The sequence below is a fragment of the Pseudoliparis swirei genome, unplaced genomic scaffold, assembly GCF_029220125.1.
Source record: "Pseudoliparis swirei isolate HS2019 ecotype Mariana Trench unplaced genomic scaffold, NWPU_hadal_v1 hadal_30, whole genome shotgun sequence".
NCBI classification, from domain to species: domain Eukaryota; kingdom Metazoa; phylum Chordata; class Actinopteri; order Perciformes; family Liparidae; genus Pseudoliparis; species Pseudoliparis swirei.
In genome coordinates, this window is record NW_026613266.1 from 296,417 (window position 1) to 323,173 (window position 26,757).

General features: G+C 50.6%; 1 protein-coding gene across 1 annotated transcript in view; it reads left to right on the forward strand.

The window, feature by feature from the left end:
* Positions 1-26,757, forward strand: part of cita (citron rho-interacting serine/threonine kinase a) — a 45,977-nt gene that overhangs the window by 4,342 nt on the left and 14,878 nt on the right. The window contains exons 6-27 of the mRNA XM_056410932.1: positions 4,560-4,702; positions 4,803-4,896; positions 4,972-5,178; positions 5,268-5,421; positions 6,022-6,205; positions 7,187-7,292; positions 8,095-8,244; positions 17,208-17,378; positions 17,483-17,536; positions 17,613-17,666; positions 17,734-17,874; positions 17,964-18,089; positions 18,322-18,417; positions 18,482-18,598; positions 18,800-18,909; positions 24,315-24,489; positions 25,121-25,318; positions 25,414-25,467; positions 25,786-25,983; positions 26,114-26,307; positions 26,373-26,508; positions 26,601-26,705. Of these exons, the coding sequence (XP_056266907.1) occupies positions 4,560-4,702; positions 4,803-4,896; positions 4,972-5,178; positions 5,268-5,421; positions 6,022-6,205; positions 7,187-7,292; positions 8,095-8,244; positions 17,208-17,378; positions 17,483-17,536; positions 17,613-17,666; positions 17,734-17,874; positions 17,964-18,089; positions 18,322-18,417; positions 18,482-18,598; positions 18,800-18,909; positions 24,315-24,489; positions 25,121-25,318; positions 25,414-25,467; positions 25,786-25,983; positions 26,114-26,307; positions 26,373-26,508; positions 26,601-26,705 (2,967 nt within the window). The remainder of the gene's footprint in view (positions 1-4,559; positions 4,703-4,802; positions 4,897-4,971; positions 5,179-5,267; positions 5,422-6,021; positions 6,206-7,186; positions 7,293-8,094; positions 8,245-17,207; positions 17,379-17,482; positions 17,537-17,612; positions 17,667-17,733; positions 17,875-17,963; positions 18,090-18,321; positions 18,418-18,481; positions 18,599-18,799; positions 18,910-24,314; positions 24,490-25,120; positions 25,319-25,413; positions 25,468-25,785; positions 25,984-26,113; positions 26,308-26,372; positions 26,509-26,600; positions 26,706-26,757) is intronic.

The window sequence follows — 26,757 nt, forward strand, 5'->3', positions numbered from 1 at the left end:
TTAAGACGTGATATGTTAAACATGCTAACATACATGTTAAGACGTGATATGTTAAACATGTTAACATACATGTTAAGACGTGATATGTTAACATGTTAACATACATGTTAAGACGTGATATGTTAAACATGCTAACATACATGTTAAGACGTGATATGTTAAACATGTTAACATACATGTTAAGACGTGATATGTTAACATGTTAACATACATGTTAAGACGTGATATGTTAAACATGCTAACATACATGTTAAGACGTGATATGTTAAACATGTTAACATACATGTTAAGACGTGATATGTTAAACATGTTAACATACATGTTAAGACGTGATATGTTAAACATGCTAACATACATGTTAAGACGTGATATGTTAAACATGTTAACATACATGTTAAGACGTGATATGTTAAACATGCTAACATACATGTTAAGACGTGATATGTTAAACATGTTAACATACATGTTAAGACGTGATATGTTAAACATGCTAACATACATGTTAAGACGTGATATGTTAAACATGCTAACATACATGTTAAGACGTGATATGTTAAACATGCTAACATACATGTTAAGACGTGATATGTTAAACATGTTAACATACATGTTAAGACGTGATATGTTAAACATGCTAACATACATGTTAAGACGTGATATGTTAAACATGCTAACATACATGTTAAGACGTGATATGTTAAACATGCTAACATACATGTTAAGACGTGATATGTTAAACATGTTAACATACATGTTAAGACGTGATATGTTAAACATGCTAACATACATGTTAAGACGTGATATGTTAAACATGTTAACATACATGTTAAGACGTGATATGTTAAACATGTTAACATACATGTTAAGACGTGATATGTTAAACATGCTAACATACATGTTAAGACGTGATATGTTAAACATGCTAACATACATGTTAAGACGTGATATGTTAAACATGCTAACATACATGTTAAGACGTGATATGTTAAACATGCTAACATACATGTTAAGACGTGATATGTTAAACATGTTAACATACATGTTAAGACGTGATATGTTAAACATGTTAACATACATGTTAAGACGTGATATGTTAAACATGTTAACATTAGTGCTGTGAAAAATAACGCGTTAACTCAGTTAATTCAATTACAGGTTTAACTAGTTTTGTTTTTTAACGCATTTAACGCATGCGCAGAATGAGCTTCCAATCCGTCTGTTGTTGGTCGTCGGGACGAAAAAGTCACTTGCAAAATGAGCTTCCAATACACCACTTCAATCTGAACTCTGTCCGCTCTCATGCAGACGGTCTGTTCATCGGTAATGATCCTTCCGCAGGTTCACCTCCGGAAACCTTGTTACGACTTTTACTTCCTGTAGATCAGGGTCTCAACACGCCGATCGCGACCTGCCAGTCGATCGCGCGTAGTGTCGGTAGATCGCATGACATTAAAGAGATTGACACGCACCTGACATGTTCACTATAGCACGTCTTTGTTCATTTATTAAACTAAACGTCTGTTGTTGATCGATCTCCACAGCAGCATGTCATTTCTGTCTCTTCGTCGCGTTAACACTTATCGATCTCCGCGCGCCCACAGAGCTCGTGCGCGCATCGGGACCGAGCAAAACAAAGTCACTTGTCAATCTGTCCACCTGTCCGGGCCGGTGAGGTTTCAGCTTTGCAGCGGTGTCCCCGCCGTCCCTTTCATCACGGCCCAGTTCATGAAGGAAACCCACACAGTCAGTTTGCTTCAGCAGCTGCTAGAGGAAGACTAGAGGCCTTTAGATTGTATCATGGTGGAGTTAATGGTTGACAAACAAGAGAAAAATGTTCTGTTTAACCCTCCTGTTACCTTTACATTTACTAACATATTTTACCCTCGGGGTCAATTTGACCCCAGCAATTAAAACCTCCAGAAGATTATTAGAATTAATATTGTTTCCCAAGTTTAAGTGTGAGGTACTTTATGTTTGTTTGTTGACTACCTAAATAGCCCTTTAAATAAATAAAAAAGTTGATATTTCTGATATGTTTGACACAGTGAAAAACAGCCTGGGGTCAAATTGACCCCAAAGAACACCGACATTAAACATTGAATGGGGTCAAATTGACCCGAAAGGTAACAGGAGGGTTAAACATTCTGTTTAGGATGAAGATGTATTAATGTTCCATATGGAAGAAAACTGCTAAATAACTGCTGAGTTGCAGCACCATTGAATAGAAGAATGTATAAATGTATATATCCGTCTTTTGTCATAAATCTCTATGTTCTCACAAAATATACCGAGAATATCGGTAATATGTGATTAATCATGATTAATCCACAAAAACCTGTGATTAACCCGATTAAATTTTTTATCGTTTCACAGCCCTAGTTCACATACATGTTAAGATGTGACATGTTAAACATGTTAACATACATGTTAAGACGTGACATGTTAAACATGTTAACATACATGTTAAGATGTGACATGTTAAACATGTTAACATACATGTTAAGACGTGACATGTTAAACCTGTTAACATACATGTTAAGACGTGACATGTTAAAAATGTTAACATACATGTTAAGACATGACATGTTAAACATGTAAAGATACATGTTAAGACGTGACATGTTAAACATGTTAACATACATGTTAAGACATGACATGTTAAACATGTTAACATACATGTTAAGACGTGACATGTTAAACATGTTAAGATACATGTTAAGACGTGACATGTTAAACATGTTAAGGCGTGTCATGTTAAACATGTTAAGGCGTGTCATGTTAAACATGTTAAGGCGTGTCATGTTAAGCATGTTAAGGTGTGTCATGTTAAACATGTTAAGACGTGTCATGTTAAACATGTTAAGGTGTGTCATGTTAAACATGTTAAGGTGTGTCATGTTAAACATGTTAAGGTGTGTCATGGTAAACATGTTAAGGTGTGTCATGGTAAACATGTTAAGGCGTGTCATGGTAAACATGTTAAGACGTGTCGTGGTAAACATGTTAAGGCGTGTCATGGTAAACATGTTAAAACGTGTCATGTTAAACATGTTAAGGTGTGTCATGTTAAACATGTTAAGGCGTGTCATGGTAAACATGTTAAGGTGTGTCATGGTAAACATGTTAAGGTGTGTCATGTTAAACATGTTAAGGCGTGTCATGGTAAACATGTTAAGGCGTGTCATGGTAAACATGTTAAGGCGTGTCATGTTAAACATGTAAAGACGTGTCATGTTAAACATGTTAAGACGTGTCATGTTAAACATGTTAAGGCGTGTCATGTTAAACATGTTAAGGCGTGTCATGTTAAACATGTAAAGACGTGTCATGTTAAACATGTTAAGACGTGTCATGTTAAACATGTTAAGGCGTGTCATGTTAAACATGTTAAGGCGTGTCATGGTAAACATGTTAAGGCGTGTCAAGGTAAACATGTTAAGACGTGTCATGTTAAGGCGTGTCATGGTAAACATGTTAAGGTGTGTCATGTTAAACATGTTAAGGCGTGTCATGGTAAACATGTTAAGGCGTGTCATGGTAAACATGTTAAGGTGTGTCATGTTAAACATGTTAAGGCGTGTCATGGTAAACATGTTAAGGCGTGTCATGGTAAACATGTGCGTGTCTGCTGGACAGTTCCGGTCAGTACGAGCTGCAACAGGAAGGATCTGGACTGAGGGATTTGGACTGAAGGATCTGGACTGAGGGATCTGGACTGAAGGATCTGGACTGAAGGATCTGGACTGAGGGATCTGGACTGAGGGATCTGAAAGGAACAACTTGTCTGTCCAAGAAATGTTTTGACGCCTCTAAAAAAACATCCTCAACTTCCTGGTTGTGGCATCATGTTGGCCTGCAGTCTGAGGACCGTGACGTCCAGGAGACCAGGAGTCCAGGAGACCAGGAGACCTCTGAGGTGCTGCAAGCTGTTGGCTGTAGATGTCATTACAATTGAACAACGTCCCGTTCCAGAAGCCTCAGCGGGGAGAAGGGAAGTGGTTTTTGGCGTCCTGTGAACCAGCCCCTGATGGGCATGGAGGTGGGGAGTGCCGCTCGTTCAGGAGGAAGCAGCTCGGTGTCTCGTCTCCACAGTTCTCCTTCCAGTGGCTCCTCTCACTCGCCCTTCTGTCTCACTCCCTAACTGAGCATGGAGGAAAATACAAAGCATCCATCTTCCCCCGTGTGTCAGAGAGGCAGCCGGTCTCCCTGTTGCTAGGCAACACTGGAGAATGCTCCCGTTCATTCATGCACCAGAGGCTCTGGCTCCGTTCAGCAGCAGTCAGACGTGTCCAGGTTGATTTGTGTTGACCTTAAAGATGCTGGATGATGTGTATCTTCTTATCTGGTTGTTGTGGCGTTGGCATAAACACAAACACCAGGACGCTGCTGTGTTCGTGGCGTGGAGGAGCAATCCACACGGATATCTGCATCCGTATTCAGAGACCTGAATCCCTGAGGAGGAGCGTCCATCAGCCGACTCGCTGCTCCTCCTCAGAGCGATGGGGTCATTGGTGACTGTTCAACGGGCTCATGCTCCTTTGATACACATGTGTCTGCAGGCCATGGAGTACCTGCCAGGCGGAAACCTGCTGTCCCTGCTGAACCGGTACGAGGACCAGTTGGACGAGCCCACGGCTCGCTTCTATCTGGCCGAGCTGGTCGAGGCCATCGGTGCCGTCCACCGGCTGGGATATGTCCACAGGTGAGCTCCTTGTGGAGGACGCCCCGTTTCAGGGCTTTGAGGGCCTGAAGAGCGGTGACCGCTGGTTGATGTTCTGAGCTCTGCAAACTGTCCACTGCAGAGACGTGAGACCAGAGAACGTCCTCATCGATCGGACCGGGCACATCAAGCTGGCGGACTTCGGCGCCGCTGCCAAGCTGACTGCAGACAAAACGGTACGAAGGTCCCCTTGTCGAGCGCTTTGAGGCCGGGGCGCTCGGCGGGGACGTCACGGTGTCTCGTTGATGCAGGTGTGGGTTCCCGCGGTGCCGGTCGGGACCCAGGACTTCCTCTCCCCAGAGGTCCTGGCAGCCATGAATGGGGGCGCTCGAGGCGCCTACGGGCCCGAGTGCGACTGGTGGTCCCTCGGGGTCGTGGCGTACCAGATGATCTATGCCAGGGCGCCTTTCACGGGCGCCACTGCCACCGAGACTGCTCACAACATCCTGAACTTTCAGGTACGTCTGGACCGCCGGTCGCACCGACCTGCGCCGGTCCGATGGCTGTCGGCGTGGTGTCAGAACCCCGCTCCGTGTTTGTGCCGCAGCGCTCCCTGAAGCTTCCCGAGGAGCCGCGGGCCAGCGGGCCGTGTGAGGAGCTGCTGCGCGGCCTGCTGTGTGGCGCCGCCGAGCGGCTCGGGGCCCAGGGCCTCCGCTGCCACGCCTTCTTCTCCAGCGTCGACTGGAGCCGCCTGAGACACGGTGAGGACGCCGCTCGCCGTGTTATTCACACAGGTGACCCGTGTGTGAGATCTAATGTCCTCATCGGTGGTTCTGACACACACACACACACACACGTGTCGCTGCATCGGCCATGCGTGTGTCCAGGAGGACTCCCTCGGGGGGAGGAGCCTCTGTCTGGAGCGTCTATCAAACGATGCTGAGCCCTCACCACTGAATATTCCTCCAGAGCCTCAGCAGACGGACACAGTGAAGGATTTATTAGATCTTTGTCTTGATTTATTTGAGAAATGTACATCAAACACAATCTAAAAAATATAATCATACATTGTATCACAAATCTGTTGTTTTCTTGTTAATTGGACACATGGAGCTTTATGCTTCAGCTGATTAGCTCGCTCTGCTGCAGTGAGGGAGGAGGGGGGAGGAGGGAGGAGGGAGGAGGGACAGACAGAGGCAGCATGTGCATCAACGAGCGACTTACCGCACTCTAGGCTCCCTCAGCTCCGTCCTCCCCTCCTTTCTCCTCCTTGTGTTTGTTTATTTGTTCTACTTTGTCGTCGTCGCTGCTTCCTTCTCCTCCTTCTTTTCCCCCGTCTCACTCCATCCTTCCTCCTGCAGTTGTCCCTCCTTTCGTTCCTGCGTTGCACGCTGAAGATGACATCTCTAATTTTGAGGAGCCGGCAGCCCCCCGGCCAGCCTCGGCAGCCCAGCCAGGAGCTCTGCCCGCGGGCTTCCAGGGCCAGGATCTCCCCTTTCTAGGATGGTTCTTCAGCCGAGCGCTGACCGCATCGGCCAAACCCGAGTGAGTGCTCCGCGTCACATTGTCTGGCTGACAAAGACCTGCTGCATGCACCGTGGGGGGTTCAGGACCCCGCTGGCCCCGGGTCTCGTGTCTGGGAGCTGCCGGTTGGTATGCGGTGTCACCCAGCTGCTGCTATGGGGCTTTCTCTGTTACCGTGCAGCATAGCGGGCTTCTGACTGCTTCACAGCCTGCGCGCTGGGATTAATCACCCCATGGCGTTTCCTCACCTCTGATCATGAGGAAAGGGGAGGGGCTTCTCTCGCAGGTTCATGTCCTGCAGACTGCGGCTCAGAGGGAAGAAGAGCGAGAGGGGAAGACTAGTGGGAGAGGACCTATTGCTATGGTTACGACCAGGTGTGTGTGTGTGTGTGTGTGTGTGTGTGTGTTCGTTCTGAGATGGAGGATTAAAAAGTGATTCTTACAGGTAACTTATCACGACTCAAAAAACTGGCTGGGCCTCCATGTCCCAGGATGCATTGCGAGTTATTTGCACTGGGAGGGCCTTCGAGCATCTTCTAACCCACTGAACCCTAACCCCAGGTCCCCATGGCGGTCCTCTAAAGGAACCCTAACCCCAGGTCCCCATGGCGGTCCTCTAAAGGAACCCTAACCCTAGGTCCCCATGGCGGTCCTCTAAAGGAACCCTAACCCTAGGTCCCCATGGCGGTCCTCTAAAGGAACCCTAACCCTAGGTCCCCATGGCGGTCCTCTAAAGGAACCCTAACCCCAGGTCCCCATGGCGGTCCTCTAAAGGAACCCTAACCCCAGGTCCCCATGGCGGTCCTCTAAAGGAACCCTAACCCTAGGTCCCCATGGCGGTCCTCTAAAGGAACCCTAACCCCAGGTCCCTATGGCGGTCCTCTCAAGGAACCCTAACCCTCCTGAGACATGAGTAACATGTACAACATGCAGTGTGCTTGTGTTTGACAAACGGGACTAAAGAACAGCTGTTGTTGTTGTTGTTGTTGTTGTTGTCATCAGGTCATTGTCTGCAGGCCTCAGCTCTCCTGCTAAGACCAACTCTATGGAAAAGAAACTGCAGCTGAAAAGCAGAAATTTACAAGAGACTCAAGACAAATGTCACAAGGTGAGACTCCGTTTATATTATATATTATATATAGGGCTGTGAAACGATTAAAATGTTTAATCAGGTTAATCACAGGTTTCTGTGGATTAATCATGATTAATCACATATATACACTTACAGGGCTCTCAGGACAGGCAAGAGCTCCGAGAAGAGTTGTTGACGGGGTGCAAGTGGCTTTTTCGGCATCCAGGCTCTCATGCGGCGAGACGGAGATCGGAGTCGTGTTAACGCGACACTAGAGACAGAATGACACGCTGCTGGAGAGATGACCAACAACAGACGGATTGGAAGCTCATTCTGCACATGCTTTAAATGCGTTAAAAAATAACAACTAATTAATCCTGTAATTTAATTAACTGAGTTAACGCGTTATTTTTCACAGCACTAATTATATAGTATATATTATATATTATATACTATATAATATATAGTATATATATTATATTATATTTATTATATAATATATACTATATCGTATATAATATATATTTTATACTATATAGTATATAATATATATACTATATATTATATTATATCATATCTACTATATATTATATCTTATATACTATATATTATATATACTATATAGTATATATATATTATATAATATATACTATATATTATATCATATTATATACAATATATTATATACTATATATTATATAGTATATACTATATATTATATACTATATAGTCCTCATGAGGAGGACTTTAATCACCTTTTAGTATCTGTTCTTTAAAACAAGAACAGCTGAGAGCTCCTCCTCCTCCTCCCTCTGCTCCTCCTGTCCCCGGTGGTCAGATGGAGCAGGAGATCTCCAGGTTCCAGCGTAAGATGACTGACCTGGAGTCAGTGCTGCAGCAGAAGGATGTGGAGCTCAAGGCCTCCGAGACCCAGAGGACCATCCTGGAGCAGGACCTGGCCACCTACATCAGGAGGAGTGCAGGAAGAGTACCGCTGATCGCATTGATCGTATTGAGGAGAGAGGAGCCATGAGGAGCTTAGCTTGTGAGTCCTTGGAGAGCCTGAAGAGGAGCCTGGAGGAGGCCCGCGTGGAGGTCTCCAGAGAGGACGAGGAGTCCCCTGGAGCTGCTGGAGGAGTCCCAGGAGGAGTCCGAGGAGGAGTCCCGAGGAGTCAAGGAGAGTCCCGAGGAGGAGTCCCATAGGAGGAGTCCCCGAGGAGGAGTCCCATAGGAGGAGTCCCATAGGAGGAGTCCCATAGGAGGAGTCCCCTAGGAGGAGTCCCCTAGGAGGAGTCCCATAGGAGGAGTCCCATAGGAGGAGTCCCATAGGAGGAGTCCCATAGGAGGAGTCCCAGGAGGAGTCCCAGGAGGAGTCCTAGGAGGAGTCCCATAGGAGGAGTCCCCGAGGAGTCCCAGAGGAGTCCCATAGGAGGAGTCCCAGAGGAGTCCCATAGGAGGAGTCCCCGAGGAGGAGTCCCATAGGAAGAGTCCCATAGGAGGAGTCCCCTAGGAGGAGTCCCATAGGAGGAGTCCCATAGGAGGAGTCCCCGAGGAGGAGTCCCATAGGAGGAGTCCCATAGGAGGAGTCCCATAGGAGGAGTCCCAGGAGGTCCCAGGAGGAGTCCCATGGGAGGAGTCCCCTGAGGAGGAGTCCCATAGGAGGAGTCCCATAGGAGGAGTCCCAGGAGGAGTCCCTAGGAGGAGTCCCAGGAGGAGTCCCATAGGAGGAGTCCATGAGGAGGGAGGAGTCCATGAGGAGGAGTCCCAGGAGGAGTCCCGAGGAGGAGTCCCATAGAGGAGTCCCAGGAGGAGTCCCATAGGAGGAGTCCCATGGGAGGAGTCCCATAGGAGGAGTCCCCAGGAGGAGTCCCTAGGAGGAGTCCCATAGGAGGAGTCCCAGAGGAGTCCTAGGAGGAGTCCCAGGAGGAGGAGTCCCATAGGAGGAGTCCCATAGGAGGAGTCCCCGAGGAGGAGTCCCATAGGAGGAGTCCCATAGGAGGAGTCCCCGAGGAGGAGTCCCATAGGAGGAGTCCCATAGGAGGAGTCCCATAGGAGGAGTCCCATAGGAGGAGTCCCATAGGAGGAGTCCCTGAGGAGGAGTCCCTGAGGAGGAGTCCCCTAGGAGTCCCATAGGAGGAGTCCTAGGAGGAGTCCATAGAGGAGTCCCCGGAGGAGTCCCATAGGAGGAGTCCCTAGGAGGAGTCCCGAGGAGGAGTCCCATGGAGGAGTCCTCCCAGGAGGAGTCCCAGGAGGAGTCCCGAGAGGAGTCCCTAGGGAGTCCCATAGGAGGAGTCCCATAGGAGGAGTCCTGAGGAGGAGTCCCAGGGAGAGTCCCATAGGAGGAGTCCCATAGGAGGAGTCCCCGAGGAGGAGTCCCCGAGGAGTAGTCCCCGAGGAGGAGTCCCATAGGAGGAGTCCCCGAGGAGGAGTCCCATAGGAGGAGTCCCCTAGGAGGAGTCCCATAGGAGGAGTCCCCTAGGAGGAGTCCCCGAGGAGGAGTCCCATAGGAGGAGTCCCATAGGAGGAGTCCCATAGGAGGAGTCCCCGAGGAGGAGTCCCATAGGAAGAGTCCCATAGGAGGAGTCCCCGAGGAGGAGTCCCATAGGAAGAGTCCCATAGGAGGAGTCCCATAGGAGGAGTCCCATAGGAGGAGTCCCATAGGAAGAGTCCCATAGGAGGAGTCCCATAGGAGGAGTCCCCGAGGAGGAGTCCCATAGGAGGAGTCCCATAGGAAGAGTCCCATAGGAAGAGTCCCCGAGGAGGAGTCCCCGAGGAGGAGTCCCCGAGGAGGAGTCCCCGAGGAGGAGTCCCATAGGAGGAGTCCCCGAGGAGGAGTCCCATAGGAAGAGTCCCATAGGAGGAGTCCCATAGGAGGAGTCCCCGAGGAGGAGTCCCAAAGGAAGAGTCCCATAGGAAGAGTCCCATAGGAGGGGTCCCATAGGAGGAGTCCCCGAGGAGGAGTCCCCGAGGAGGAGTCCCCGAGGAGGAGTCCCCTAGGAGGAGTCCCTGGAGGAGTCCCGAGGAGGAGTCCCGAGGAGGAGTCCCAGGAGGAGTCCCATGGAAGAGTCCCCGAGAGGAGTCCCAGGAGGAGTCCCCGAGGAGGAGTCCCATAGGAGGAGTCCCATAGGAGGAGTCCCATAGGAGGAGTCCCCGAGGAGGAGTCCCATAGGAAGAGTCCCATAGGAGGAGTCCCATAGGAAGAGTCCCATAGGAGGAGTCCCATAGGAAGAGTCCCCGAGGAGGAGTCCCCGAGCAGGAGTCCCCGAGGAGGAGTCCCCGAGGAGGAGTCCCATAGGAAGAGTCCCATAGGAGGAGTCCCCTAGGAGGAGTCCCCTAGGAGGAGTCCCCGAGGAGGAGTCCCATAGGAAGAGTCCCATAGGAAGAGTCCCATAGGAAGAGTCCCATAGGAGGGGTCCCATAGGAGGAGTCCCCGAGGAGGAGTCCCCGAGGAGGAGTCCCCGAGGAGGAGTCCCCTAGGAGGAGTCCCCGAGGAGGAGTCCCCGAGGAGGAGTCCAGGAGGAGTCCCAGGAGGAGTCCCATAGGAAGAGTCCCATAGGAGGAGTCCCTAGGAGGAGTCCCAGGAGGAGTCCCATAGGAGGAGTCCCGAGGAGGAGTCCCCGAGGAGGAGTCCCCGAGGAGGAGTCCCCGAGGAGGAGTCCCCGAGGAGGAGTCCCCGAGGAGGAGTCCCATAGGAGGAGTCCCCTAGGAGGAGTCCCCGAGGAGGAGTCCCCGAGGAGGAGTCCCCGAGGAGGAGTCCCCGAGGAGTCCCATAGGAGGAGTCCCCTAGGAGGAGTCCCATAGGAGGAGTCCCATAGGAGGAGTCCCTGAGGAGGAGTCCCTGAGGAGGAGTCCCATAGGAGGAGTCCCATAGGAGGAGTCCCCTAGGAGGAGTCCCCGAGGAGGAGTCCCATAGGAGGAGTCCCATAGGAGGAGTCCCATAGGAGGAGTCCCATAGGAGGAGTCCCCGAGGAAGAGTCCCATAGGAAGAGTCCCATAGGAAGAGTCCCATAGGAAGAGTCCCATAGGAAGAGTTTCAAGTTTCAAGTTTCAAGTTTCAAGTTTTTATTGTCACATCCCCTTTTATACAAGTATAATCGGTTCGTGAAATTCTTATGTGCAAAACACCCGACAGCAGTAGCAGACTAAAAAAAGAATAAGAATGAGAATAAACTATACAATATCCACACAAAAAAAAGAAGAAAGTATTAACAATATATATATAAAACAATGTAATAGAATATACATCATGGCAATATATATATATAAAACAATGTAATAAAATATACACTTTTTTTGAGACTATATATATATATATGTATATACATACAATATATATATACAATATATATATATATAAACAATGTAATAAAATATACACCATGGCCATAGATATTCACAGAATATGTTCTGGTGTGTAGTGTTAATGAGGGTCTCAGTCCTTGTTCAGCAGCCTGATGGCCTGACTGAAGAAGCTGTCCCTCAGTCTGTTTGTGCGGCACTTGATACTGCGGTATCGCCTGCCTGACGGTAGAAGGGTGAACAGTTTGTGGCCGGGGTGGGGTTAGGCCCATAGGAGGAGTCCCATAGGAGGAGTCCCCGAGGAGGAGTCCCATAGGAAGAGTCCCATAGGAGGAGTCCCATAGGAGGAGTCCCCGAGGAGGAGTCCCATAGGAAGAGTCCCATAGGAGTCCCATAGGAAGAGTCCCCGAGGAGGAGTCCCCGAGGAGGAGTCCCCGAGGAGGAGTCCCATAGGAGGAGTCCCATAGGAGGAGTCCCCGAGGAGGAGTCCCCGAGGAGGAGTCCCATAGGAAGAGTCCCATAGGAGGAGTCCCATAGGAGGAGTCCCATAGGAGGAGTCCCCGAGGAGGAGTCCCAAAGGAAGAGTCCCATAGGAAGAGTCCCATAGGAGGGGTCCCCGAGGAGGAGTCCCCGAGGAGGAGTCCCCGAGGAGTCCCGAGGAGGAGTCCCTAGGAGGAGTCCCAGGAGGAGTCCCGAGGAGGAGTCCCGAGGAGGAGTCCCATAGGAAGAGTCCCCGAGGAGGAGTCCCCTAGGAGGAGTCCCCGAGGAGGAGTCCCCGAGGAGGAGTCCCCGAGGAGGAGTCCCCTAGGAGGAGTCCCATAGGAAGAGTCCCCGAGGAGGAGTCCCCGAGGAGGAGTCCCCGAGGAGGAGTCCCATAGGAGGAGTCCCATAGGAGGAGTCCCCGAGGAGGAGTCCCATAGGAAGAGTCCCATAGGAGGAGTCCCATAGGAAGAGTCCCATAGGAGGAGTCCCATAGGAAGAGTCCCCGAGGAGGAGTCCCCGAGGAGGAGTCCCCGAGGAGGAGTCCCCGAGGAGGAGTCCCATAGGAAGAGTCCCATAGGAGGAGTCCCCGAGGAGGAGTCCCCGAGGAGGAGTCCCATAGGAGGAGTCCCCTAGGAGGAGTCCCCTAGGAGGAGTCCCCTAGGAGGAGTCCCAGGAGGAGTCCCATAGGAAGAGTCCCAGGAGGAGTCCCGGGAGGAGTCCCCGAGGAGGAGTCCCCGAGGAGGAGTCCCGAGGAGGAGTCCCATACGAAGAGTCCCATAGGAAGAGTCCCATAGGAGGAGTCCCGAGGAGGAGTCCCAGGAGGAGTCCCAGGAGGAGTCCCATAGGAGGAGTCCCATAGGAAGAGTCCCATAGGAGGAGTCCCAGGAGGAGTCCCATAGGAGGAGTCCCAGGAGGAGACCCATAGGAGGAGTCCCATAGGAGGAGTCCCATGGAGGAGTCCTAGGAGGAGTCCCAGGAGGAGTCCCATAGGAGGAGTCCCAGGAGGAGTCCCATAGGAGGAGTCCCCGAGGAGGAGTCCCCGAGGAGGAGTCCCATAGGAAGAGTCCCCTAGGAGGGGTCCCATAGGAGGAGTCCCAGGAGGAGTCCCAGGAGGAGTCCCAGGAAGAGTCCCATAGAGGAGTCCCAGGAGAGAGTCCCATAGGAAGAGTCCTAGGAAGAGTCCTAGGAGGAGTCCCATAGGAGGAGTCCCATAGGAGGAGTCCCATAGGAGGAGTCCCATAGGAGGAGTCCCCTAGGAGGAGTCCCATAGGAGGAGTCCCCAAGGAGGAGTCCCCGAGGAAGAGTCCCATAGGAAGAGTCCCCTAGGAGGGGTCCCATAGGAGGAGTCCCATAGGAGGAGTCCCATAGGAGGAGTCCCATAGGAGGAGTCCCATAGGAGGAGTCCCCGAGGAGGAGTCCCCGAGGAGGAGTCCCATAGGAAGAGTCCCCTAGGAGGGGTCCCATAGGAGGAGTCCCATAGGAGGAGTCCCCGAGGAGGAGTCCCATAGGAAGAGTCCCATAGGAGGAGTCCCATAGGAAGAGTCCCATAGGAAGAGTCCCATAGGAGGAGTCCCATAGGAGGAGTCCCATAGGAGGAGTCCCATAGGAGGAGTCCCCGAGGAGTCCCCTAGGAGGAGTCCCATAGGAGGAGTCCCATAGAGGAGTCCCTGAGGAGGAGTCCCTGAGGAGGAGTCCCATAGGAGGAGTCCCATAGGAGGAGTCCCCTAGGAGGAGTCCCCGAGGAGGAGTCCCCGAGGAGTAGTCCCCGAGGAGGAGTCCCATAGGAGGAGTCCCATAGGAGGAGTCCCATAGGAGGAGTCCCATAGGAGGAGTCCCATAGAGGAGTCCCAGGAGGAGTCCCGAGGAGGGAGTCCCAGAGGAGTCCCGAGGAGGAGTCCCACAGGAGTCCTGGGAGGAGTCCCATAGGAGGAGTCCCATAGGAGGAGTCCCATAGGAAGAGTCCCGAGGAGGAGTCCCAGGAGGAGTCCCAGGAGGAGTCCCATAGGAGGAGTCCCATAGGAGGAGTCCCAGGAGGAGTCCCATAGGAGGAGTCCCCAGGAGGAGTCCCATAGGAGGAGACACATAGGAGGAGTCCCATAGGAGGAGTCCTAGGAGGAGTCCCAGGAGGAGTCCCATAGGGAGGAGTCCCATAGGAGGAGTCCATAGGAGGAGTCCCAGGAGGAGTCCCAGGAGGAGTCCCATAGGAGGAGTCCTCGAGGAGTCCCATAGGAGGAGTCCCAGGAGGAGTCCCATAGGAGGAGTCCCATAGGAGGACTCCCATAGGAGGAGTCCCAGGAGGAGTCCCATAGGAGGAGTCCCAGGAGGAGTCCCAGGAGGAGTCCCAGGAGGAGTCCCATAGGAGGAGTCCCAGGAGGAGTCCCATAGGAGGAGTCCCATAGGAGGAGTCCCATAGGAGAGTCCTATAGGAGGAGTCCCATAGGAAGAGTCCCATGAGGAGAGTCCCCGAGGAGGAGTCCCATAGGAGGAGTCCCCGAGGAGGAGTCCCATAGGAGGAGTCCCATAGGAAGAGTCCCATAGGAGGAGTCCCATAGGAGGAGTCCCCGAGGAGGAGTCCCATAGGAAGAGTCCCATAGGAGTCCCATAGGAGGAGTCCCAGGAGGAGTCCCCGAGGAGGAGTCCCATAGAGGAGTCCCATAGGAGGAGTCCCGAGGAGGAGTCCCATAGGAAGAGTCCCATAGGAGGGGTCCCATAGGAGGAGTCCCCGAGGAGGAGTCCCCGAGGAGGAGTCCCCGAGGAGGAGTCCCCGAGGAGGAGTCCCCGAGGAGGAGTCCCCGAGGAGTCCCAGGAGGAGTCCCCAGGAGGAGTCCCAGGAGGAGTCCCATAGGAGGAGTCCCCGAGGAGGAGTCCCCGAGGAGGAGTCCCCGAGGAGGAGTCCCATAGGAAGAGTCCCCGAGGAGGAGTCCCCGAGGAGGAGTCCCCGAGGAGGAGTCCCCGAGGAGGAGTCCCATAGGAAGAGTCCCATAGGAGGAGTCCCCGAGGAGGAGTCCCATAGGAGGAGTCCCATAGGAGGAGTCCCATAGGAAGAGTCCCATAGGAGGAGTCCCCTAGGAGGAGTCCCATAGGAGGAGTCCCCGAGGAGGAGTCCCATAGGAGGAGTCCCCGAGGAGGAGTCCCCGAGGAGGAGTCCCCTAGGAGGAGTCCCATAGGAGGAGTCCCCGAGGAGGAGTCCCATAGGAGGAGTCCCCGAGGAGGAGTCCCATAGGAAGAGTCCCATAGGAGGAGTCCCATAGGAGGAGTCCCATAGGAGGAGTCCCCGAGGAGGAGTCCCCGAGGAGGAGTCCCATAGGAAGAGTCCCAGGAGGTCCCAAGGAGTCCCTAGGAGGAGTCCCATGGGAGGAGTCCCATGAGGAGTCCCATAGGAGAGGAGTCCCTAGGAGGAGTCCCAGGAGGAGTCCCAGGAGGAGTCCCAGGAGGAGTCCCAGGAGGAGTCCCAGGAGGAGTCCCATAGGAGGAGTCCCATAGGAGAGTCCCAGGAGGAGTCCCCTAGGAGGAGGCCCATAGGAGGAGTCCCATAGGAGGAGTCCCAGGAGGAGTCCTGGAGGAGTCCCATAGGAAGAGTCCCATAGGAGGAGTCCCATAGGAAGGAGTCCCTAGGAGGAGTCCCTCAGGAGGAGTCCCATAGGAAGAGTCCCAGGAGAGTCTGGGAGGAGTCCCAGGAGGAGTCCCAGGAGGAGTCCCATAGGAGGAGTCCCATAGAGGAGTCCCCGAGGAGGAGTCCCATAGGAGGAGTCCCCTAGGAGGAGTCCCCGAGGAGGAGTCCCATAGGAAGAGTCCCATAGGAAGAGTCCCCTAGGAGGGGTCCCATAGGAGGAGTCCCATAGGAGGAGTCCCATAGGAAGAGTCCCATAGGAGGAGTCCCATAGGAGGAGTCCCATAGGAGGAGTCCCCGAGGAGGAGTCCCATAGGAGGAGTCCCCTAGGAGGAGTCCCCGAGGAGGAGTCCCCGAGGAGGAGTCCCATAGGAAGAGTCCCATAGGAGGAGTCCCAGGAGTCCCATAGGAGGGGTCCCCTAGGAGGGGTCCCATAGGAGGAGTCCCATAGGAGGAGTCCCATAGGAGGAGTCCCGAGGAGGAGTCCCCTAGGAGGAGTCCCATAGAGGAGTCCCAGGAGAGTCCCATAGGAGGGGTCCCATAGGAGGAGTCCCCGAGGAGGAGTCCCATAGGAAGAGTCCCATAGGAGGAGTCCCATAGGAAGAGTCCCCGAGGAGGAGTCCCCGAGGAGGAGTCCCCGAGGAGGAGTCCCCGAGGAGGAGTCCCATAGGAGGAGTCCCCGAGGAGGAGTCCCCGAGGAGGAGTCCCATAGGAGGAGTCCCATAGGAGGAGTCCCATAGGAGGAGTCCCATAGGAGGAGTCCCATAGGAAGAGTCCCATAGGAAGAGTCCCATAGGAGGAGTCCCATAGGAGGAGTCCCATAGGAGGAGTCCCCGAGGAGGAGTCCCCGAGGAGGAGTCCCCGAGGAGGAGTCCCATAGGAGGAGTCCCATAGGAGGAGTCCCCTAGGAGGAGTCCCCGAGGAGGAGTCCCCGAGGAGTCCCATAGGAGGAGTCCCCGAGGAGGAGTCCCATAGGAGGAGTCCCAAGTCCCCGAGGAGGAGTCCCCGAGGAGGAGTCCCATAGGAGGAGTCCCCGAGGAGGAGTCCCCTAGGAGGAGTCCCCTAGGAGGAGTCCCCTAGGAGGAGGACTTCTTATTCTGTGTTATAACTTCTATGTTCTAGAACTGAATAATTATAGTTAACTCTTAAATATGTAAAATGCTTTATAACAATAATCATAACGCTATGAAGCACATTGCAGGGCGCACACGTCTTCGCATTCATACTGTCTATGATGCAATATAATCATGTCTTAAACTATGATGCAATATAATCATGTCTTAAACTATGATGCAATATATCATGTCTTAAACTATGATGCAATATAATCATGTCTTAAACTATGATGCAATATAATCATGTCTTAAACTATGATGCAATATATCATGTCTTAAACTATGATGCAATATAATCATGTCTTAAACTATGATGCAATATAATCATGTCTTAAACTAAGCAAACAACTACCACGAAATACGGTATCAGTAATAATGCAGCTGTGCTGGCGGTCTGATGTGGCCTCTAACTGCTGACCATGCTGCCCCCGTGTGGTGACTCAGGAGTACCACGCCCAGCTGGAGGAGATGCAGGTCACCGTCCGGCAGCTGGAGGAGGACCTGTCGGCCGCCCGGCGCCGCAGCGACCTCTACGAGTCGGAGCTGAGGGACTCCAGGCAGACCAGCGAGGAGCTCAAGAGGAAAGCTGTGGAGTACCAGCAGAGGATCCACAAGGTCGGTTTGCTCAAGGGCAGCATCTCATGAGACCTTCCTCTGGAGGGCTCATCTTGATGGGGAATGCCCCCAGGAGGAAGTGATGGGATGCTCTTGTTCCCCAGGCGAAGGAGCAGGGCAGGGCCGACGTGGAGGAGCTGCTGTCCCGGCTGGAGCAGGTAGGGTGGAGTCTTCGGGGTCGTGGGCGGCGCTCGGGCCGCGGCGGTCCAGCGCTCACTGTCTTTGTGTCTGCAGACCAACGCGGAGCAGCAGGGGAAGATCCAGGAGCTGCAGGACAAGCTGGCCAAGGTACTCTTTGAGTTCTGTGTGTCTCAGTGACTTGGGGTGCCAGCCTTTGACCTCCTGACCTCCCCAGGCCGTGAAAGCGAGCACAGAAGCTACGGAGCTGCTGCAGAGCGTCCGTCAGGCCAAAGAGCGTCTGGAGCGAGACCTGGAGCGGCTTCGAGGGAAGAGCGAGTCCAGCGACACGCTGAAGCGCCGCCTGAGGGAGACCGAGGTACCGGAGAGCAGCGCCCCCCTACTGGGGCCGGGCCCCCGCCGGCCGCTCGCCTGGTCTTAGTCTCTTCCTTTGTGCTGTGTAAGCAGGAGGGCAGGAAGACCCTGGAGAACCAGGTGAAGAGGCTGGAGACGGTGGAGCGGCGGGAGCACAAGCTGAAGGACGACATCCAGAGCAAGGCCCAGCAGATCCAGCAGATGGCCGACAAGATCCTGGTGAGCAGCTCAGGCCCATTCCAGCCCTCCCATTGGCCCTCTCCCCAGTAGCACATGTCTCTGATTGGCCGTAGATTCTAACGCACGTTGTTACCGCTGCGGGCGACTTCTGGATTTCCATCTTTTCGATGCAAGTTTATTAATTTCTTTAGATTTGAATGCATTTGAGTGAAAAGTGGTGGAGGTGTTGTGTCTGCAGGAGTCACCAGTGTGAGCGTTGTGTTTGTATCAGGAGCTGGAGTCCAACCTGAGGGACGCCCAGACCACCGCCCACAGGATGGAGAGCCAGCTGGTCCACAAGGAGAAGCTCCATGAAGACAAGATCAAGGTGTGTGTGTGTGTGTGTGATGACAGATTGACGTCGAATGACTTCCACCTCAATGTGATCGAAGGTCCTGGAGGAGCAGATGAAGGAGGACCTGGCCGACAAGGAGAGCCTGGAGGCCCGGAAGGCCCAGCAGGAGGAGGAGTCGAGGGAGAACCACAAACACATCAGTGAGCAGAAGGCAGTAAGCACAGCGCCTCCTGCAGGGGGCGGGACCAAGAGTCCTTCTCAACAGCAGTGTTCATCTGTTGCTGGTTCAGAGACCTTTTGTTTGTGTGCTTCTCCAATAACCCTGACATGTGTCCAGCTGGATGCTGTGACTCCCTCATGGGGCTCATTCAGTGAAGGAGCTCTGAGCCTCAGCTCTGTGTCCCTGTGCCTGCAGACCATCAACGCCATGGACTCCAAGATGAAGAGCCTGGAGCAGCGCATCTCTGAGCTGTCAGAGGCCAACAAGGTGGCCGCCAACAGCAGCATCTACACCCAGAAGAATATGTGAGTCCACGAGTGACCGGCCATGACTCCACCAGGCCATGACTCCATCCGGCCATGACTCCACCAGGCCATGACTCCATCAGGCCATGACTCCATCAGGCCATGACTCCACCAGGCCATGACTCCACCAGGCCATGACTCCATCAGGCCATGACTCCATCAGGCCATGACTCCATCAGGCCATGACTCCATCAGGCCATGACTCCACCAGGCCATGACTCCACCAGGCCATGACTCCACCAGGCCATGACTCCACCAGGCCATGACTCCACCAGGCCATGACTCCATCAGGCCATGACTCTATTAGTCCATGACTCTATGACTCCATTAGTCCATGACTCCATGCCTCTATGACTCCATTAGTCAATGACTCTATTAGTCCATGACTCTATGACTCCATGACCCCATGACTCCATGACTCTATGACTCCATTAGTCCATGACTCCATGCCTCTATGACTCTATTAGTCCATGACTCTATGACTCTATGACTCCATGACCCCATGACTCTATGACTCCATTAGTCCATGACTCCATGCCTCTATGACTCCATTAGTCCATGACTCTATTAGTCCATGACTCTATGACTCCATGACTCCATGACTCTATGACTCCATGACTCCATTAGTCCATGACTCTATTAGTCCATGACTCTATGACTCCATGACCCCATGACTCCATGACTCTATGACTCCATTAGTCCATGACTCTATGACTCTATTAGTCCATGACTCTATGACTCCATGACCCCATGACTCTATGATTCCATGACTCTATGACTCCATGACTCCATGAGTCCATGACTCCATTAGTCCATGACTCCATGACTCTATTAGTCCATGACTCTGACTCTATGACTCCATTAGTCCATGACTCTATGACTCTATTAGTCCATGACTCTATGACTCTATGACTCCATTACTCCATGACTCTATTAGTCCATGACTCTATGACTCCATTAGTCCATTACTCCATGACTCTATTAGTCCATGACTCTATGACTCCATTAGTCCATTACTCCATGACTCTATTAGTCCATGACTCCATTAGTCCATGACTCCATGACTCTATTAGTCCATGACTCTATGACTCCATTAGTCCATGACTCTATGACTCCATTAGTCCATTACTCCATGACTCCATTAGTCCATTACTCCATGACTCTATTAGTCCATGACTCTATCAGTCCATGACTCCATTAGTCCATGACTCTATGACTCCATTAGTCCATTACTCCATGACTCTATTAGTCCATGACTATCAGTCCATGACTCTATGACTCCATTAGTCCATGACTCTATGACTCCATTAGTCCATGACTCTATTACTCCATTAGTCCATTACTCCATGACTCTATTAGTCCATGACTCTATGACTCCATTAGTCCATTACTCCATGACTCTATTAGTCCATGACTCTATCAGTCCATGACTCCATTAGTCCATGACTCTATGACTCCATTAGTCCATGACTCTATGACTCCATTAGTCCATGACTCTATGACTCCATTAGTCCATTACTCCATGACTCCATTAGTCCATTACTCCATGACTCCATTACTCTATGACGCCATGACTCTATTAGTCCATGACTCTATGACTCTATTAGTCCATGACTCTATGACTCTATTAGTCCATGACTCTATGACTCCATGACCCCATGACTCCATTAGTCCATGACTCTATTAGTCCATGACTCTATGACTCCATGACCCCATGACTCCATTAGTCCATGACTCTATGACTCTATTAGTCCATGACTCTATGACTCCATTACTCCATGACTCTATGACTCCATTAGTCCATTACTCCATGACTCCATTAGTCCATTACTCCATGACTCCATTACTCTATGACGCCATGACTCTATTAGTCCATGACTCTATGACTCTATTAGTCCATGACTCTATGACTCCATGACCCCATGACTCCATTAGTCCATGACTCTATTAGTCCATGACTCTATGACTCCATTAGTCCATGACTCTATTAGTCCATGACTCTATGACTCCATTAGTCCATTACTCCATGACTCTATTAGTCCATGACTCTATGACTCCATTAGTCCATTACTCCATGACTCTATTAGTCCATGACTCTATGACTCCATTAGTCCATGACTCTATTAGTCCATGACTCTATGACTCCATTACTCCATTACTCCATGACTCCATTAGTCCATTACTCCATGACTCTATTAGTCCATGACTCTATGACTCTATGACTCCATGACCCCATGACTCCATTAGTCCATGACTCTATGACTCTATTAGTCCATGACTCTATGACTCCATTACTCCATGACTCTATTAGTCCATGACTCTATGACTCCATGACCCCATGACTCCATTAGTCCATGACTCTATGACTCTATTAGTCCATGACTCTATGACTCCATTACTCCATGACTCTATTAGTCCATGACTCTATGACTCCATTAGTCCATGACTCTATTAGTCCATGACTCCATTAGTCCATTACTCCATGACTCTATTAGTCCATGACTCTATGACTCCATTAGTCCATTACTCCATGACTCTATTAGTCCATGACTCTATGACTCCATTAGTCCATGACTCTATGACTCCATTACTCCATGACTCTATGACTCTATGACTCCATTACTCCATGACTCTATGACTCCATTAGTCCATTACTCCATGACTCTATTAGTCCATGACTCTATGACTCTATGACTCTATTAGTCCATGACTCTATGACTCCATTAGTCCATGACTCTATTAGTCCATGACTCCATTAGTCCATGACTCTATTAGTCCATGACTCTATGACTCCATTAGTCCATTACTCCATGACTCTATTAGTCCATGACTCTATGACTCCATTAGTCCATTACTCCATGACTCTATTAGTCCATGACTCTATGACTCCATTACTCCATGACTCTATGACTCCATTAGTCCATTACTCCATGACTCTATTAGTCCATGACTCTATGACTCTATTAGTCCATGACTCTATGACTCCATTAGTCCATGACTCTATTAGTCCATGACTCCATTAGTCCATGACTCTATGACTCTATTAGTCCATGACTCTATGACTCCATTACTCCATGACTCTATTAGTCCATGACTCTATGACTCCATGACCCCATGACTCCATTAGTCCATGACTCTATGACTCTATTAGTCCATGACCCCATGACTCCATTAGTCCATGACTCTATTAGTCCATGACTCTATGACTCCATTACTCCATGACTCTATTAGTCCATGACTCTATGACTCCATTAGTCCATGACTCTATTAGTCCATGACTCTATGACTCCATTAGTCCATGACTCTATTAGTCCATGACTCTATGACTCCATTAGTCCATTACTCCATGACTCTATTAGTCCATGACTCTATGACTCCATTAGTCCATTACTCCATGACTCTATTAGTCCATGACTCTATGACTCCATTACTCCATGACTCTATTAGTCCATGACTCTATGACTCCATTAGTCCATTACTCCATGACTCTATTAGTCCATGACTCTATGGCTCCATTAGTCCATTACTCCATGACTCTATTAGTCCATGACTCCATTAGTCCATGACTCCATGACTCTATTAGTCCATGACTCTATGACTCCATTAGTCCATGACTCTATGACTCCATTAGTCCATTACTCCATGACTCCATTAGTCCATTACTCCATGACTCTATTAGTCCATGACTCTATCAGTCCATGACTCTATGACTCCATTAGTCCATTACTCCATGACTCTATTAGTCCATGACTCTATCAGTCCATGACTCTATGACTCTATTAGTCCATGACTCTATGACTCCATTAGTCCATTACTCCATGACTCTATTAGTCCATGACTCTATGACTCCATTAGTCCATTACTCCATGACTCTATTAGTCCATGACTCCATGACTCCATTAGTCCATTACTCCATGACTCTATTAGTCCATGACTCTATCAGTCCATGACTCTATGACTCTATTAGTCCATGACTCCATGACTCCATTAGTCCATTACTCCATGACTCTATTAGTCCATGACTCTATCAGTCCATGACTCTATGACTCTATTAGTCCATGACTCTATGACTCCATTAGTCCATTACTCCATGACTCTATTAGTCCATGACTCTATGACTCCATTACTCCATGACTCTATTAGTCCATGACTCTATGACTCCATTAGTCCATGACTCTATTAGTCCATGACTCTATGACTCCATTACTCCATGACTCTATTAGTCCATGACTCTATGACTCCATTAGTCCATTACTCCATGACTCTATTAGTCCATGACTATGACTCCATTAGTCCATTACTCCATGACTCTATTAGTCCATGACTCCATTAGTCCATGACTCCATGACTCTATTAGTGCATGACTCTATGACTCCATTACTCCATGACTCTATTAGTCCATGACTCTATGACTCCATTACTCCATGACTCCATTAGTCCATTACTCCATGACTCTATTAGTCCATGACTCCATTAGTCCATGACTCCATGACTATATTAGTCCATGACTCTATGACTCCATTAGTCCATTACTCCATGACTCCATTAGTCCATTACTCCATGACTCCATTACTCTATGACGCCATGACTCTATTAGTCCATGACTCTATGACTCTATGACTCCATGACTCTATGACTCCATGACTACATTAGTCCATTCGTCCATGACTCCATGACTCTATTACTCCATGACTCCATTACTCTATTACTCTATTACTCCATGACTCTATGACTCCATTAGTCCATGACTCCATGACTCTATGAATCTATGACTCCATTAGTCCATGACTCCATGACTCTATTACTCCATGACTCCATGACTCTATTACTCTATGACTCTATGACTCTATGACTCCATTAGTCCATTACTCTATGAATCTATGACTCCATTAGTCCATGACTCCATGACTATATGACTCTATGACTCCATGACTCAATTAGTCCATGACTCCATGACTCTATTACTCTATGACTCTATGACTCTATGACTCCATTAGTCCAAGACTCCATGACTCTATTACTATATGACTCTATGACTCCATTAGTCCATGACTCCATGACTCTATGAATCTATGACTCCATTAGTCCATGACTCCATGACTATATGACTCTATTACTCCATGACTCTATTACTCCATGACTCTATTACTCCATGACTCCATTAGTCCTGTGTGTGAGCTGCGTAGCTTCTCTCCGGTCAACTGTGATCAACTCAAATGACGAGATGAACAAGCCGAGTTTGTTCTCACTCGTAGCTCAACAGACTCTGGTCGTGAGGAGGCGGCAGATGACTGTATCGTCGGTTCAGAACACGATTGTAGAGAAGTAGAAGTCTGTATATGTTAACGAATGCTCCTGCAAGACGTCTCGCAGCCAAAGCTATCGCATCCCTTTGTGTCTGCCAGGAAAGCCCAAGAGGAGATGATCTCCGAGCTCCGACAGCAGAAGTTCTATCTGGAGTCTCAGGCGGGCAAGCTGGAGGCCCAGAACGCCAAACTGGAGGAGCACCTGGAGAAGATGAGCCAGCAGGAGCAGACCAAGAGGAACCGGCTGCTGGAGCTGGAGAGCAAGCTGAGGGAGGTGAGGCTGGATCGGATGCTCCAGGTTCAGGGACTGACCCACTCGAGGGGCTCAGAGCAACAGTCTTCATCTGTCGCTGCAACAGCCGACAACATGTGTCCCATGGGTTGAAACCCCGTTTGAGAGTGTGCTGCCTGTCATATCTCTACCTACACACACACACACACATGTACGTTCAGATGAGACCTATTGTTCCATCTCTGTAATACTGTTACGGTTTTACATTATTCTGTTTTTGGTCTTAACAAGAATGAAAGACATCCACTATTATTATTATTATTATTATTATTATTAATATTCTGACTTTGTTGTTCCTGTACTGCCCTCTCAGCGCCCCGTCAGAGAAAAAGATTCAATTGGAAACATTTGCACCTTTTAGTTGAATGACTTTGACTCTTTAATGAGGTATTTCAGTCATTCACAAAGTTGCTGACCGGTCTCTGTGCTCTAAGCGACTTCTCCGACGTGCTAGAAGCCTGAATGGAGTTTTCTAAGTTTGTGCTTGTTTCAACGCTGTGTCTCAAATGGCTCCAGCTCGTCCTTGTGGAGGTTAAAACATGCAGAACATGCAAACACTTCAGGTCTGAGTGGCTCTGCGATGCACACGGCATTCACCGCCTGTTTGCTGCAGATGGGCCTGGAACATGAAGAAGAGAAGATGGAGATCAAGAGGCAGGTGTCCGAGCTGACCCTCTCCCTGCAGGAGCGCGAGTCCCAGATCAGCAGCCTGCAGGCTGCACGTCTGGCCCTGGAGAGCCAGCTGCAACAAGCCAAGACGGAGCTGGAAGAGACCACCGCCGAGGCCGAGGAGGAGATCCACGCCCTGAGGGTGAGCGCTCCTAACCCCCGTGACGCCGGTGTCTGGAACAATCCTCTTCTCTTGTGTCTGATGCAGTTCATCATGGGTTCTCTTGTTTCCCACAGAACCACAGAGATGAAATTCAGCGCAAGTTTGACGCCTTGAGAGACAGCTGCTCGGTGAGTGCTGATGCTGCTTCCTGCTCCGCGTTGACACCATCATGTCGTGTTGGAAGCTTCCTTCGCTTTGACTTACTGTCACTCTGAAGGTCACCATTAGAGCATTAGAACATGGAGATGGACGAATGTTCAACAAATGGCCTCCTTCAACTTTCAAATACAACATCAAAGAGATCTTATTTCATATTTCACCAATAATCATAAGTGTTTTCCTGGCGGCATTTTGGAAGTAACTTCAATGTACACTTTGTAAAGATGTAGGTTTTTACCAGATGCGTTCACCTCGATGGGCTCACACCTCCACCTGTTTGTTCTCAGGTGATCACGGACCTGGAGGAGCAGCTCACTCAGCTCAGTCAGGAGAATGCCGAGTTGAACCGCCAGAACTTCTACCTGTCCAAACAGCTGGACGAGGCGTCGGATGAGAGGGAGGACCAGCTGCAGCTCAGCCAGGAGGTGGACCGGCTGAGGAGGGAGGTGGCTGACCGTGAGATGCACCTCAACAACCAGAAACAGGTGACAGAAGACGAGAGGCTGGATCAAATGTGATTCCTCTCATCATGAAGCCTCATAATGCCGACTCACAATCTCGTGGTTTCGCCCAAACCCCTGAAAGACGTTCTCTTTCGCTTGACCGTCCTCCCAGAACATGGAGACGCTGAAGACCACCTGCAGCATGCTGGAGGAGCAGGTGGTGGAGCTGGAGTCCCTCAACGACGAGCTGCTGGAGAAGGAGCGGCAGTGGGAAGCGTGGAGAGGCGCCTTGGAGGACGAAAAAAGCCAAGCCGAGAGACGCACCAGAGACCTGCAGAGACTGCTGGACAACGAGAAGCAGAACAGGTGCGTGCCCGGCGGTCGGCGTGGCGAGCGCGGCGCGGCCTCACACTAACATGCGGCTGTCTCAGGCTGCGGGCGGACCAGCGCAGCACGGAGTCTCGCCGGGCCGTGGAGCTGGCGGTCAAAGAGCACCAGACGGAGATGGGGGCCTTGCAGCAGGCCTTGAAGGAGCAGAGGCTGAAGGCCGAGAGTCTGTCTGACACGGTGAGCGCCGGGGAGCTCGCTTCCTCTCGCTGGAAACACCTCGGTGGAGGTGCAGCTTGAACCGGTTAACGTGGACTCGCCTGTTCCTCCAGCTCCACGATCTGGAGAAGAAGCACGCCATGCTGGAGATGAACGCCCGCAGCTTACAGCAGAAACTGGAGACGGAGAGAGAGCTGAAACAGAGGCTGATGGAGGAGGTAGAAACCAGCCTCGTCATTCCATTCACACTTTTCTCCAAGAACTCATTCA